At 36.2% G+C, this 16,558-nt stretch overlaps 1 protein-coding gene across 3 annotated transcripts in view; it reads right to left on the reverse strand.

The window, feature by feature from the left end:
* The window catches only part of RALGAPA2 (Ral GTPase activating protein catalytic subunit alpha 2), a 401,571-nt gene that overhangs the window by 223,893 nt on the left and 161,120 nt on the right, over positions 1-16,558 (reverse strand). For all 3 annotated transcript variants that reach the window (XM_073236981.1, XM_073236983.1, XM_073236982.1), the window contains 4 exons: positions 15,025-15,162; positions 13,416-13,513; positions 8,069-8,156; positions 6,531-6,704 (listed from right to left, as the gene is read on the reverse strand). In XM_073236981.1, coding sequence (XP_073093082.1) covers positions 6,531-6,704; positions 8,069-8,156; positions 13,416-13,513; positions 15,025-15,162 — 498 coding nt within the window. The remainder of the gene's footprint in view (positions 1-6,530; positions 6,705-8,068; positions 8,157-13,415; positions 13,514-15,024; positions 15,163-16,558) is intronic.

Raw genomic sequence — 16,558 nt, forward strand, 5'->3', positions numbered from 1 at the left:
TTCATGGAAAGGCTGTTCAAAGCATAGAAGGACTGCTCCTACTTGGAGGAAAACACATATGAATTTCCCACGTAAGTATCAAAGAACCAATTGAGGAAACACATTAAAATGTGCACATATAATTCAAGCTGGAATTTCTGCACACTGCGCCTAAAAGACAGGAGGTACAGACAGCAAAAACCTAATTATGGGGCCTTTTGAGTTCACTGACTGACTTTTATAAAGCCTCAGGAGAGTCTTGTCCTCCTAATGTTTAATCTGTGAAATAAATAAAATCAGGCATCTATCAGTTTGACAAGGTATGCTGAAGCTCTAATGAATGCATATAAATCAACATAAGCATCCAAATGAACAAACAGCATAATATGGCATTTATTTTTCTCAAAAAGAATGCCATGATATCTTTAACTCCTTAAGAGATTTAAAAAAAAGGGGATAAGATGATTTACAACTTTGTTTCACCCCCTGCCACAATCCCCAAATGCAGGCATACAAAACAGAAGTTAGCCCCCAGCAATCCAATCACACCGGGACTTTTCTTGAGTAACAACTCCAAGTAAACATAGGCCAGGTACACCTCATTACCTGCACCTCCTTGGTACCTACCAACTAATACATTCTCCATTATGAAAGCATCCCATGCAGAAAATCTGTTTCAATACTGCTTTGCTCTCAGAAAAGTTTACACATAAATGATAAAACACTCAATAACATTCCCCCATCACACTATCAAAATATGTTTGAGTCCTTCAGAAGTAGTTGGAATGATTGCATGCTCAATATTACTGTGAATTTTTTTTAATGAATTAGAATGCTTTTGCCCAAAATTATTCCACTCATGGCATAAGTAACAGAACCGATGCTGACATTTTACACATAGATGGTTCCTCAGAAAAGCAGCACTTAATTAAAAAATGGGATTTAAGAGATTTCAGAAAATTTCATGTTCACCCTAAATATCAAATATTTAACTTATTTTCTTTTTCATGAGCAAGACTAGTATGCTAGCCTAGCACCTTTTTGTTCCATTATTAAATGCTATAAAGGCATTTAAAAATTTTCTATTAAAATGGTTTGTCTTCAAACTAATAAAATTATATAAGCATTCTCCAAACACATACATGATTTTCACAGAGCAATTTAAAGTTTAGAACTTTGCAAATATACTACGGATTTTAGCCACAAAATAAGTCTTGTAATAGGTAAGATAGGCACTGATGACCAAATGGCGATTTCATAGGGCTGTAATTTTATGTAGGTTTGGTAGAATGTTGAAGAAACAGCCGACACTTTGGAAATGAACTTCCCCTCTTGATCTGAAAACTAAGCAAAAGATACAAACACAAAGGCTCAATTGAAAACCTTAATTTTGGGACCAGGAAAATCAGGCCTGGACTTAGATGATCAAAAGTGGAGAAGCAGCAGGTTGGAGTTTTATTGACATCACTGCAGCCTGACTCTCCTCTCCTTCCTCATCTGCTTTCCAGGGACATAATATTGTTAACTTTAAAGATTTCAGAAGGTGAGCAATCAATTCCATGGTAGCTGTCATTGCTATTTTTCTTTTTAATATTTTATGTTTTCAAAGCAAATCTAAGGCTGGTGAAAATACTAAAAATGTGCATGGGGCAGAGAATGCTTACAAACTATTCCTGCAAGAACAGTTCTGGTGGCTGTTTTTCATGTAATTCACATGCATGGCTATAATTACAAGCAGAAGTGGTAAAAGGATTTCTCTAACAACATTTGCATGCAGTGCTATGATAAAGAGAATTCAAACCAATCTTATATAATTTTTATTAAAAAAAGGTTAAAATGTAATTGCTGTTTTTAGTTAAGAAGCACAATAGTTTGTAGCTTAAAGCTTATTCATTCATTCACTCATGTATTCAGGAAGAAATCAATGTTTCTTTCCTGACATGCACTGTTCTAGATGCTAAAAATCAGGTGTGAGCACAACCTACAACAACCCCACACTCCTGAAGCTCATATTGGGAGCGAACACCACTGACCATCTCCATCTACACCAAAATACTGGATACCATTTCTTACTAAACCTTATCCTAGAAATGTATCACCGAGTTGACTGGAAACTTGTAAAGAAAGAGCACCAAAGCTGGCTTTAGCCTTTAAGGGTTCTGCTAAGCCATGGAATTCTTAAAGCTTCACTGATCATGAAAAGTTAAGTTTTGATTATGCTGAAGTGAATTAACGGCTAGCATTTTTTTTTTTTTTTTTTTTTTTGGTGAATCTCATATAAGAAAACCTTCCCAACTACAAGGTCTTGAAGATATTTTTATATTTTCTTTTAAAAGTTTTTCCTTTTCATATTTAAGTATTTAATCCATCTGGAAGTAAGTAACTGTGGGCATGGTAGGAGGTAGGGATTCTATTTCATTTTTTTCCTAGGGGCTAACTACTCGCCCCACAGGCATTTGTTGAACAAGTACATTCTTTCCTTATCAGATCTGGAATGCCACCTCTTTCTTATGTCATGATTCCATGCTTGTGGGTATTTAGTATGTATTTTATATTCCATTTCATTAGCCTATTTATTGCCATCATTAAAACTTTAATAAATCTTACAGCACTTCTCACATTATTTGTGGGGATAAATGTCTAATCTGTTTTCTTCATAAGTTCTTAAGTCAATTGTGGCTATGATTTACTCATTTTATTTCTTATACTATCAAAATCATTATTTCTAGATTGTAAGCTTATTTGCTAAGAGATGAGGTCAGTAGCAATACTGATTCTTAGCTATAGAGTCATAAATATTCATCCCTCCAAAATCTTTACCTCAAGGGAACACAATTTATGCATGTAGTAAACTGTTATATTTCCTATATTCTTGATGCTCTGGCATCCGGGGCCTCCCTGGCCAGGAAGGGACTGTCCCTCCCAGGGTGAGCTAATACCTAGAGATGACAAACAACGCAGCAAGGTGTGTGCTTTTCATATGCAAACCCACCAAGCCAGAGACCCTACCTCTCAACTACCTCCTTTATCTAGCTCTTACATAGCAACCCAATAACCCCACGGTCAGATACCAGGCAACTAGGTACAGCATCTAAGCTCCAGAGTCAGATGAAATTATTCAAACTGGCCGATCCTAACTGCTTGGCCTGCCTTGCTGTGTCTTTCCCTTGGAAATGATAATAAAGGCTGCTGTCCACGTTTTCCCCTCTCTCCCTCTGCATCCAACCAACCCTGGTGCTTCCCTCTGTGACCCCCTCTACATGGCATGCCATGTATCTATTTCACACAACTATTTCTAGCCATGGACCTGTGAACATAAACTTCTTACTTCATGACAACCATATCTATGACTGTGTGTCTTGCCATACCCAATTAAAACAATTTTAGGTACATTTTAAAACAATGCACAATAAATTTAGCTGTTATTTTTAGCAAATTTGAAATGATGTAAACGAGAAAGCAAATATAAAACTAAACTGTTAGCTTGCCATGATGAAGTAAGTTAAGATTTTAGAAGCAGTTCATTATTCTGAGCATTTGAGTAATAGTTTTGATAGGATCATTCAAACAAACGATTATACTCAAATTGTTTGATTGCTCTCTTTGCATGACTTAAATATCAAGCCAATATGTTTTATTTTGTACATGAAGAAATTGTTCTCTTAAGAACAGAAAGTAAAATGTAGAACTGTGATAATCCTTAAACCTTATCACATTACAGTGTGTCCTTTTCACAGATGACAAGATGAACTATTGAACTGAGTGTACTGCTTCTCTATATTAGTATTGCAAAGTAGAAGAATTTGGAGGAGTTAATCACAACATAGAGTGCACCATATAAAATTACCTCACACAAGTTTATTAAATTGAGCTGTCCTATGCATACTCTGAAATGGGATCAAACTAATCTTTCAAAAGGACAGACAAAAGAAGTAATCACCCAATTTTCTTTCTTTTCAATAAAAGTAATTAAAGTTAGTTCTTGTTTAAGTAAATTCAACATACTGAAAATTCAGTATTGCCTTTGATGGTACCACAACGATTTCCCTTGGATAATCTGTATATTGGACCCAAAGAAGCCATTTATCCCATAAATGTATTAATGATTCTTACTTTAAAGGGGTTTTCAGTTGTAATTTTAAAAGCAATATAGTTGAAAGGAGTAGACATATCACTGCATTTAGAATCAAAATATTTGGAAGCCAGTTCCAAGCATGTACTTTCTGTCTAGACAACATGATTTCTCCAGGTCTCAGTCTATTTCTAAAGCAGGATTTGTAAGACTCAGACTACTTACCATACAGAACCAAATAGGATGCCTCAAAGTTCTTTGTAAACTGTTAAATCCCTTATTAATTTATAGTATAATTATTGAAAGTCATATGCATATATGATTTTATATACACACATACACATATAATTTTAAGTCATTTTTACAGAACCAAAAGTTTGTGAAGCACAAAATGCTACCCAATGATTTATCAAACTAAACACATGACTTTGCCAGTCATTTTCTCAATGACTTTGTAAGGCTTCTATCACTGGCAGATTTGAATAAACAAACCAAAAACATCTACTCTCTTTTAAGAACAGCATTACAGTATTCACTTAGAGCCAACTGTTTTCTTTTCTTTGTTTTGTTTTCTTTGTTTACTAACCTATTCTAAATTAAAATACATAAACACTACACATTAAGATCACACTACTTGGTCTTACCTATCTCATAGTTAAAAATCTTTTATCTACCATAATTTTTCTACATAAATTTTATAAAAAATAAAATAAATTTTATTTATTAACTAAATTTTATTATTTATATTTATATTATATATTATTTATATTATATATTTTTATTTTATTTTTTTATTTATAAAAATAAATTTTTTATTATAAATTTTAATTTTTTATATTTTATTATTATTTTATATATATTATAATATATTTTATTATAAATTTTTATTATAAAAATAATAAAAAATAAATTTTATTTATATTATGTATTTATATTATATATTATTTATATTATATGTATTATATATTATATTATATATTCATTATATATTATTTATATTATAATTATTAATTATAAATAAATTTTATAATTAATTTAAAAAATTATTAAAAAAAATAAAATTTTAGTGTTACTCCATCAGGAATTTCCAAAATCATCAGAAACTAGTTAAACTTTATATCATAATTAATGATGTTTGCTTGGTTAAAATAACTAAGGTAAAATTTGAGCCTTTATAATTTTAAAATGATTTTGAGCATTTTAATAACTTTTTACTTAATATGTGCTTTCTAGTTTGTTGTTGTTTTCATAGAAATACCTGCATGTATGCTAATGATACCTCATAAAAGGTACCTGATGCAGCACAAGAATACAGTGCCCAGGGAGGACGTGGCTATGGCCAACACAGCCCATACTGAGCTCCTTAGAGCACTCATCTCTTCTGACACTTACCGAAACAAAGCAAACCAAAAATCAACTCGTCTCTGGTGTCCCCATTTTCATCAGTCTGAAATGATGGTGATGCACATGGGTGACCCTGGGTAGGTGGACCTCTGGAACTTTGAGAGGCCCACCTACCCAGGGTCACCCATGTGCATGTGCATGTGAACAGTTAAAGCTGCAGGGCACTTCCACAGGCACTGCTCTGCTTGACCTTCATTTATTATTCCAATAGCCCTGTAATAGGGACTGTTAGTATCATCCCCAGTTTACAAAAAAGAACGTGAAGGACACAGAAATTAACTTGCTCAAAGTCCCCTAGCAATTCCTCGGCAGCGTCCACATGCAGAACAGTAAGTTGCTCTGTAGTCCATTTATGGGTCTCAGAAATAAAATATGCAAGGAAAAATGGTGCAAAAAATATAGAATATGTTATCATTTTTTAAAAGCTTAAAGCCAAAATTAAATTATATATTGTTTGAGGACGCAGTTATATGTGGTAAAACTATAAAGAAATTAAGGAAATTACACATACAATTGGGAGAGTGTCATGGGATGACAGGAGGAGGAAGGGACTTGAGGAGGGTACTGGAGACCCTCACATTTTTGGGAGTGATTCTAAGCTGGGTAGTAGGCTTACTGTACTCATTTTAGTATTATGGCCCATAATTTACATAATATCATAACATATCTTTTATGTAACAAATATTTTATAGCCAAAATTAAAGAAAATATTAGTTACCAAGGTATTCAAACTCTTTTATCCTGGATTTATGGCACATGTGAGCTGGATAAGTCAATCTTCTGTTTCCACAGTAAAGCAAGTTTAGTTAGGGGTGGCAAAGACTTGGCATGAATACCACCTCTTCCTCCTGTGCTGGGCAGTGATCATCAGCATGGCATTCTTCCTCCCATAGCTGGCCACTGTTTTAGACTTCTCTCCACCCAGGACTCTGAGAATTCACAACTGATCAGGAGCAGGTGGTAGGGCTGGCACTCCATCATCTCTGTGCTGAAGGATCCCTAGAGTTCTTACAACTAGGAAACTCTGGGGTCTCTCCACTGTTAACACTAGTATCTCTTTAAACAATACAGTTACCTGTTAAATTTGAGGCACCGGTGGGACTCAGCTGTAGCCAGTGGCGGGCATCGGAGCCAGTCCCATCTGTGGGAGTGTTCAGTTCCGGGTCATCCTCACAGGTCTGCCACGGGCCCATGGACAGCTCTGCCTCATTGTTATAGCCTAGAGCTGTGTCACTGCTGACGCTTTCACCTGGTGTAACGAAGAACCAGTCTGAGACAACAAACACCTGGGAACAGACTGTTCGCAGGTATCAATGCAGCTGACACAGCAGAAATTGTTCAGGGAATCAAGGCCCATGTGGGGTTCCTGGCCAATGACAAAAAGCTTCCCCGGACATGGCATGAAGAGTCATTACAAGCGCTATGACATATAACTCAAGTGACATTCTTTTCAGAGGGTCTTCAACTCAGTTATACCATAGACCTGAAATATCACACCAAGTCCTTAAGTTTTCTACTGTGACTTATTCAACCACAAAATGGGGGTGGGTAGAGAAAGAGGGTGGAATTGATTTCATTACAAATGCAAGTTTATTCTGCCAGCTAAAAGAACCTAAAGATGCTTTATACCTCATGTTCAATGTCCAGAACTAAACCCAGAGTAAAGTACCCAGGATCCCTGCAGGGTGAGGTGTCCCACTGCAAAAGATTTTCTCCAATAGGAATTCTCCCTTTTAAACACTACAAAGTTCTAACTTGTCAAAATACAATGATGCTTTCAAAGGCTACTTAGCCTTATGTGGACTATTTAGTCTAACACTAAACAGACCCAGACAATCTGCTCCTCAAAGTCTCCTTTCTACTCCATAATAATTTTCTTTGTCTACCTTTTCTGCTGACTCTTCCAGCTGCTCTTTGTATCTGCTGCTGACAGTCCCCTAGCCTTGCTGCTTCAAATCTACTGTCCTCTCTTCACTTGCAAAAAACTGGAAGTTATTCCAGTCACCAACCTGTTAGGTCCCTAATCTCACCTGCCACAGAACTCTAAGCTACAGGGCCGGAGGGAGAGCCTCAGCAGAGCTCCTCTGTGCTCCATCGTATACTGTCCAAGATCTACAGGTCTTTATTCCCATGCTCCTCTGAGAAGAGCAGACCCAGCACCTGACTTTGGGGAACCCCATATAAGGGCTATATTTTACACTCTGTGATACTATGTCTCAGGGTTCCAATCAAATTTTATTTTTTAAGTACTTATACTATTGACTTCAGTGTCCTTCTGAGGCTTTTTGTTCATAGCCTATGGGAACTTTCTAGGGAAGATCATTTTTTCTTCTGGATCTGTCTGCTTACCCAGGTCAGCCTTGTGCCTCTTGCCTGAAAAAAGGCCCAGGAGTGGAAAGATAGGCTGGCCTCTAAGGTATAGGTACTGACTAGGACTATTTTATCATTTGTGGACTAATCATCCATCAATTCCTGGGAGTCCAGGAATGAAAATGTCTCATTTTACAACCAGGTTTCTTATTGTGATAAAGTATCACTAGAGCTAGAAAGTAAAAAAACAAAGTATGTCAAGTCTGAAGAGGACAAATGCAGACCACATTTCCTGGAACTTACTCTTCTGTCTTTCCCTACATTGTTCTTGCGTCTGAAGATCATCATCTAAATCCAGTTCACCAGGGCCACTGCTTCTTCGAACTAAGACCTTCAGACAAAAAGAATGACTGAATTTGTTACAGGAAAGTTTTAATTTTTATAAGACCATTAAGTTTCTAGTCCACATTTCTTAAGAAAAAGAAACAAACAATAACAGCAACAAAAAATTGAATGATATTTTCCATTTGAAGGCTATGGGTTCACAAATTATCATAACTGAATTATAAATTACTCAAGGGCTAAAATGTATGGCTTCTATTTTGTCAACTGACATCTAATTAAATTGATCTACTGAGAAGGTATGCTAAATGGTATGGAAATAATTTATTTTAAAGTTCTATTCATACCTCTGCTTGAGCACACATTTATAGTGAATGCAGTTCTCCAGAAGACTTAAGTTACCCATGAATGGTGAGTGTGCTGGAAGGGACAGTGTCAACTCTACCCAGATGTCTAAAGGTCACTTAGTGCTTTCTGTTAAATAAGCAACAGACTTTCCTGACCATTGCTCAGAACAGAACCTTTTATTACATACAGAGGACCAAGACATGTGGAGGCAATCTGCATCCTCCAAAACTTGTAACTTGCTTGGAGAGAGAAAACACACACATATTACACAAAATGATTACAATGTACATAAGCAAAATATGCGAGTAAACTGTCTAAAAGGTATGCAGAATAAAGCGTTACCTTAACTGGCTCACAGTTACAGGAGCGCTGTTCAAGAGGGCAACAGACATGAAGTGGTAGAGAGAAGGCAGGAGGGGACTCAAGGCAGGAGGCACTGAGTGATAATCAGCAACCTCTATGTGCAGGAAAAGAAGCTGATTATAGCAGGCCATGCAGGGCAATTGGTGAAGAAGGGAAATGGTAAGAAGAAAATGCAGACCACCTTTTAAAAGAGGCAGCTGCCAGTGGGCCTTTAACATCAGGCTTACATATTTCAACCCAATATTGACAAAATGAGCAACTCTATGTTCCAGACAATAGCTTACTGAAATTAAAAACATAACTAGAAATATAAGTCCAGTAGTTATCTGTGAGATGGATTAAAGAGTAAAACTGCTATGGAACTGTTGTAGTGGTTTGGGAATGAGCAGCCAAGGCTTTTGATGACTGAAAAGGAGAAAAGATAAATAAGAAAATGCAGCAAAATGACAGACAAGAGCTTATATGAGGGCATATATAAGAGCTGCATATGGGAGTGCAAGAAAATTAAATTATAAAAGGATATGAATCTAGAAGGCCATGAAAATGATGGTGAAGGAAGGAAGGAAGGGAGAGAGGGAAGGAAGGAAGGAACCTCTGATATTTTAATTTTCATTTTTGGGATGAATATCTAAAGAGAATATACTATAAATGGGCAACAAAAATGCAGGACTGGATTTAGAGATAGAAGATAGAGGAGACAGAGGATAAAGTTAGGAATAAAATAGCAAATTTAAGGTCCTCCACTGCAGAATGTATAAAAAACCTAGAGTTCAATGAGCTAACAAAAGGAATGAATAGTATACAATTAAACTAATGAAAAGGTGGTGGTGGGGGACCAAGATGTATAATTATAAGACAGGTTATTAAGCTAAAATACAGAAGTAGGCCATGAATAAAATATTTAGGAAACTAACAGTATATGAAAAAATATTACCCAGCCTTAAATAAAGATGATATATATCTAATATGATAATGGAACTATACTCAGGATATTTCCTTAATTGAAAAGCAGAATGTGGGCTCCTCTGCCTCTAATAAAATAAGAGACAAAATATCTAACTACAGAACTAGATCTTACATAAACGTTTTGAGCTCACAGGAAGTTAAATAAAACTCCACGTGATTTGCCTCCCCAACTTCAAAGGGAGCAGGACCCAGGGCAGTGAAATGGAGCTACTGTAATGGTAAATCTAGTATTACCACAACCAGAGGCAAAAGGACCAAGACTCCAGAATTAAAGGAATACTCCCTGGTTCCTGGAAGAAACAAATGCAAATGTTGTTCTGGTCAAACCCCATCACTTCAGACCTTCAGATTTTCTGTAGATTAAGATCAGCCAGGCAGGAATTCAAAACTGAAAGTCACCAAACACCAGTGGAAATAAATCACCAAACACAAGAGTCTCAAAAACAACAAATATCAGATTTAGACGCCCTTCCTCACAAGCACTTCAGATAATCAAATGAAAAATTCAGAACCATATCTTGTGACTATTTTAAACAAATAAGATATGTAAACCACAAAAATGAGCAAGCAAAAACAGATTAAAAATTACAATGTACTTGAAAAAAAGTACTGAACTTTCAGAAGGAAAAGATATAACTAAAAAACTAAAAAACTCAATGGAAAAAAACATTACACAGCAGGCTACATATGAATAAACAGAAAATTACTGAACTGAATGAGAGATCTGATGAATTACACAGAATGTACCCAGCGGGAAAGGACATGGAAAATAAGAAAGGAGGCTTAAGAGACATGGAAGACAAAAGGAAGACTGTCTAAATATACTTCTCCAAGAATTCCAGAAGGCAAGAGCAGAAAAAACAAAAAATAGGCCATATTTGAAGAAACGATTACCAAGAATATTCCAGAAACAATAGAAGAATAAGCATTCACAGATACATGGCACAGAGCATATACAAACAGGACAAATGTACACACCAAAAGAAAATGCACATTAATATAATGTGAAACTGAAGGAAAAGGAACAAAGAGCAAAGAACAACAAACAGGATGGACAGAAGACTTCTCAGCAACAGCTTCCATTAGAAGGGGGAGGAGAACTACAGTAATAAAGACATACTAGTACTGTCCAGAGAGAAAAAATAACCAAAGAATTAAGAAAAGAAGCACCAAAATAAAGCCCGACACACCTGGGAAACAGTGTATTTAAGAGAAAGGGAGCATTTCAGATCAAGGAAGGAAAATTAGATTCAATAAAAGGGACCCCTTAGGATAAGTGATCATGTGGGAAAAAAATGAAATTGGATGGATCCCTACAGCATTCCATCACTCCATGAACAAGAATCAATTCCAGATGGATGACTTAAACACATAGAGCAAAACTGAAACATTTATAAATATAATTAATATTTTTATCCTTGTGGAGCTTATATTTAAAAAATTTTCATAAAGCTAACCATAAAAATCACTGCTAATCAAAAATATCAAAATTAAGAACTTGTGTTCATCAAAAGACACCAGAGAAAGTGAAATATAAGCCCCTCACTGAAAGAAGGTTATGTGCCAGAAGCAGAACCAAACTAGGGTCAGTATTCAGACTATCTAAAGAATTAGGACAAATAAAAGAGAAAAAGACAAATCAATAGGAAAATGGCAAAGACATCAGTAAGCATTTCACAGATGAAATACACATAGTAAATGAATATAGGAAAATATTTTAAAGTTTATTAATAATCTGAGAAGCACAAAATAAAATGAGATCCCATTTTCACCCACTTGACTCTTAAAAATTTTTTAATCTGACAATATTAAGTGTTATGAAAGTGGATGAATGGGAGGTCTTTATACATTGCAACCACTTTGGAAAACACACATTCTCTTGTAAAGAAGAACATGCTTCTACTCTATGACTCATTAATTCCACTCCTAGACAGCCAACACATAGAAAGGCTTAAACGTAGATCTGAAACACATACAAGATGTACACAGTTGCGTTTTTCATTTAAAAAAAAACTTGGAACAATCTAAATGCTAATCAACAAGAGAATAGAAAAATAAATTGTGTTATGCTCACAGTGGAGTATCATACAGCAGAAAAAACTTACTGAACTATAGCTACATGCCACAATGTATTCTTAGAAATACATAACTGAGTGAACAAAACAATAGTATCACTTTCATAAAGTTTAAAAATAAAGAAAACTAAAGGACATATTGTTTGGAGATGCATACATAAAGGGCAAAACTATAGAGTAAATCAAGGACATGATAAACTGAAGCCAGCGTAAACCTGCTGCCTGAGGGGATACGGAAGGAATTCATAGGCCAAAGAACAATACTGCAAATATCCTACTTCTTGAGGTGGGTGGTGGGTTTGTGGGTGTTTGCTTGATTGTTGAAATATACATACATAATATACATATATATACAGAATATATATGTATATGCCCTTTAAAAAATAAAGATAGATGAAACAACACAGGTTATCTTTCAGGAAGGGAGAGTAGAGAGAAGCTTTTTCTGTTTATTTTGCACCTTCCTATGGTATATGAGTTTTCTACTAATATATACTATATACATGTTTTTAATGAATAAATAGGAGTTACCTGCATGAATGAGTTATGGGCTACTTTTTAATTTTTTCTATATGGTCTAAAAATTATTTTGTATTTTTTAAGAAAAGTAAACATACAGAACTTTGCAAAAACTTGCTTATCTATCAACTCATGCCAGGTGGTGGCTAATATCAAAGAGGTGTCAGGAACAAGGGATTTGAATAAACATTTGGCAGGTGAGGATATAGGCTGGGTGATAAAATGCACATTCATGCCTGTTTTTCTACTTTTGTAACGTGACTGTAGTTTTACATAGAAAGCGAGCAAGACTTTAAGAGTTGTCAAAGTCACTTGGGCCTATAACCTGTCTAAATGGATAAATTTTTAAAAAGAAAGTATCACTTCACTGATATATTTACTGATTTTACCAATAATTCGTTTTTTTTATTAAATAGGTATCATTGATATACACTCTTATGAAGGTTTTACAAGAAAAACAATGTGATCATTACATTCACCCTTATTATCGAGTAATCCCCCATACCCCATTGCAGTCACAGTCCATCAGTGTAGTAAGATGCCTCAGAGTCCCTATTTGTCCTCTCTGAGCAACACTGTCTTCCCCGTGACCACACACACGCCATGTGCACCAATCATGATACCCCACAATCTCCTTCTCCCTCCCTCCCCATCCACCCTCCCCCACTCTTCCCTTTTGGTACCCACTAGTCTCTTCTTGGAGTCTGTGAGACTGCTGCCATTTTGTTCCTTCAGTTTTGCTTTGTTGTTGTACTCCACAAATGAGGGAAATCATTTGGTATTTGTTTTTCTTTGCTTGACTTATTTCACTGAGTATAATACTCTCTAGCTCCATCCATGTTGTTGCAAATGGCACGATTTGTTTCTTTCTTATGGCTGAATAGTATTCCCTTGTGTATATGTACCACATCTTCTTTATCCATTCATCTACTGATGGACACTTAGGTTGCTTCCATATCTTGGCTATTGTAAACAGAGCTGTGATAAATTGATATGTTTATTTTAATGACAAAATGATTAGTTTGAAAATATCTTACTGTTATTCCTTCATGTTCTTTCTTCACATGTCCTTTGTTCTCCTGAATTGGTTTGGCTTCTAAAGAACTCAAATTCTGTGCATTTTCGACCTGTTGACCTAGAGATTTAGGCAGAAAAAATTGACAGAAAGAGTATTTCAGGTGATTAAATTAGAAAAAGATTTTTATATTTAGTTAATTATTAAACTTAGGTTTTCCTAAGATAAGTAAAAACAGAAGTTCTGGATCTGGCAAACTGGTAGCCTATGGGTCAAGTCTACTCTGTAGACCTGGTGCCTTTTCCCCACAGAGATCTTTAAGAGAGCAGATTGAATGCTATTCACTACAGCCAAGCGGTCCACTTAGCACATGATGTTAGCACAGGGGAGGGCAAAAAGACCTCTCCTGGGGGACGTGGGGAAGAGATCTCAAAGAAAACCTGCCTGAATTAGCCAGTTGAGCTGACAGGAAAAGGTGGCTCAGTATTGCTTGAAATAGACTGATAAGAGTCAGCACAAATAACTATTTTCAGTAATAAGAAAGGGAATATCATCACAAAGCCTGCAAACATTAAAAATATGATAGAGGATTTTATAAATAATCTAGGGCCAATAAATATTTTTAAAAAGACATGAATTGAACAAATTGCTAGAAAAACACAATTTATCCAAGTCAAACAGGAAAAGGAAAATCTGAATAGCCTTTTAATAATTTTAAAATTTAAATGGCATTGAAAAATCTTCCTGTAAGAAAGCTCCAAGCAACTGGGTGGATTCTACCAAATATTTAAGGGAAAAAAATCGCAATAATCTAAAACAAAATGTTTTGTAGAACAGAAAATCAGTTAAGTTTCTCAAATTATTTTTATTGTATTTTCTTATCTTAAGACTTTTTTTTGTATTTTCGTATTTTAAGATTTCTAAAAGTCATTTGATGAGCCTAATATGACCTGGACATGAAGAACTATGAGAATATGTTAATAAATAAGATTTGTTTATTTCTTACTGCATTCATGAAACTAAACGACCAGTATGTTCACTGACATCAGACACAATTTAAACATACGCTTTCATTGTAAAATATACTATTTACGGTTTACAGGTCCACCTCTTTGTTTTCCATGTCCTGTTATTGCTGAAACTTATTTGAGAAATGGTATAGATTAATGTTATTACAAATTACTATTTTCAACCTCAGCAGAGTCTATAAGCTGCTAACAAATTTTTCACGAGTCTGACTGGTTCTCCATTGTCATTGTCAACTTTCATGGCTCTCCTCAGAGCCCTTCCCCACATGTCCTTACCCTACCTCTCTGCCTTCTACCTAACTTGCTGCTCTTCCTGACCTCGTGGTGTGACGTTCTCTGCTTCCTGCCCACTCCAGTTCCTCTGCACCTTCCTGTTCCCCAAACATGCCACACTTGAAAAAACTACACACATATACACCATACAAATAAATAGTGAAAATATTTCATTGCCAGAAATAAATCCTTGCAATCAACTTACAAAGAAAACTCCCTCGAAATAAATACAAGTAGCATTAGAATGAATGTAGAAAGAAATACGATGTGCAGCTTGTTTCCTGTCAGAATCACAGTCCCATGTTAAGAACTGAAGCTGCTTGTATGTACCTGGTGGGCAGTCTGAGCACAGTGGCTCAGAGACCTCAGGCGTGCTGCTGCTCCGAGAGGCCTGCAGCAGCTGCTCTGCCACTAGGCGCTCAGGCTCAGTTGCAGGTGCGCCTTCTGACTGCGGACATTCTTCCACCTCTGTGGGCGGTAACACAAAACATGCAGGGATGCATTTCAAAATTTTTAGAAATAACATCACCACTTAGAACAACCGATTCTAAATATAGTTTTAGATACTTTTTTCCTTCAAAAATTGTGTGGAGAGATAATCTGCATTTACCTCATATGGTTTTCTACACTTGTCAAAGGTTAATATTCCACTCCAAGAGTACATCTTTTTCAGTTGTACAGAGTATTTTATTTTTCAAAGTGAAGGGAGAAAAAAAGAGAAAAAGCTGCATACTTGGTTGAGAACTGTAAAAGTCATTTAGAATCTCAGGGACAGGCATGCCAGGAGAGACTGGAGACACATGAAATAGGTAATTTACATCTGAGGAGGGAGAAAGTCACACAGACACACACCCTAAAGGAAGATAAAAGGAAATAGGAATTTCAACTCTACTATTCCTTTTAATTGATGAAGGCACAACTGTCCAAAATAAAATACTATGATTATTTAATGGCTTACATCACCAAATACAGTGTTGAATTAGTCACTAAAGTACAAAAATGATTCACTGGTATTTTTAGAGAATAAATACATATATGTCATAAAACAGAAAACTACAGCTGAGTACTCACCACTGGACAATCTCAGCTTGCATTATTACAAATTCTCTTCAAGAATGAGTTCCTTCGTAGCTCATTTCTAAATTTCCCAGGACGACCCTATGCACTGAAAGAACCATCTTACTCCCCCGCCCCCCTCTAGAATCACAGTTTCAGGGTTGCATCATCTTTTGCCTGGTTATTTTAATGGCCTCCTAACTGGTCACTGCTCCCCTTTTCTTGCCACCCTCAAATCTATCCTCTATGCGGCCCCAGAGAGGTTCCTGTTAAATAAAGACTGGACTGCATGGTTCCTCTCCAGCCGAGGCCTTCCATCATGGGATGGTAAAGGCCATGACACTCACTGTGAAGACAGAATCCTCCATAATCTCACCCCACAGACTTGACTCCCCTCCAAGGAGCTCTTGCCACTTCAGTCTCAGGCAGCCCTAGTCCATGTGGCACCTGTTGCTCACTCCTCTACGCTAACCTCAGACCTGACCTCTCTTCCATGCTGCCTGGACATCTCTCTCCTATAGGACTTGCCATGTGGTTCTTTGTATGAACCCCACCACTGCAACCTGCACCAGATTTCACCCTCACATAGTCATGAAATTTTACATCCATATAACATCATATTTTCCAACAATTTTAATTAAAGTTTCACTCCTAAGCAAAGACAGATCAAAATCCAGCTGTGTTGTCTTACCTGGCAGTGTCATCCAATTTCTAACCTGAAATGAGACTCGTTGCCGATGTGCCACTCTCTGTATAACCCTGTAACCTGAGCCATGAGCCAAAGTGCTGGCTCACCCTAACCAAGAAG

Source organism: Manis javanica, chromosome 5, assembly GCF_040802235.1.
Source record: "Manis javanica isolate MJ-LG chromosome 5, MJ_LKY, whole genome shotgun sequence".
In the NCBI taxonomy this organism is placed as follows: domain Eukaryota; kingdom Metazoa; phylum Chordata; class Mammalia; order Pholidota; family Manidae; genus Manis; species Manis javanica.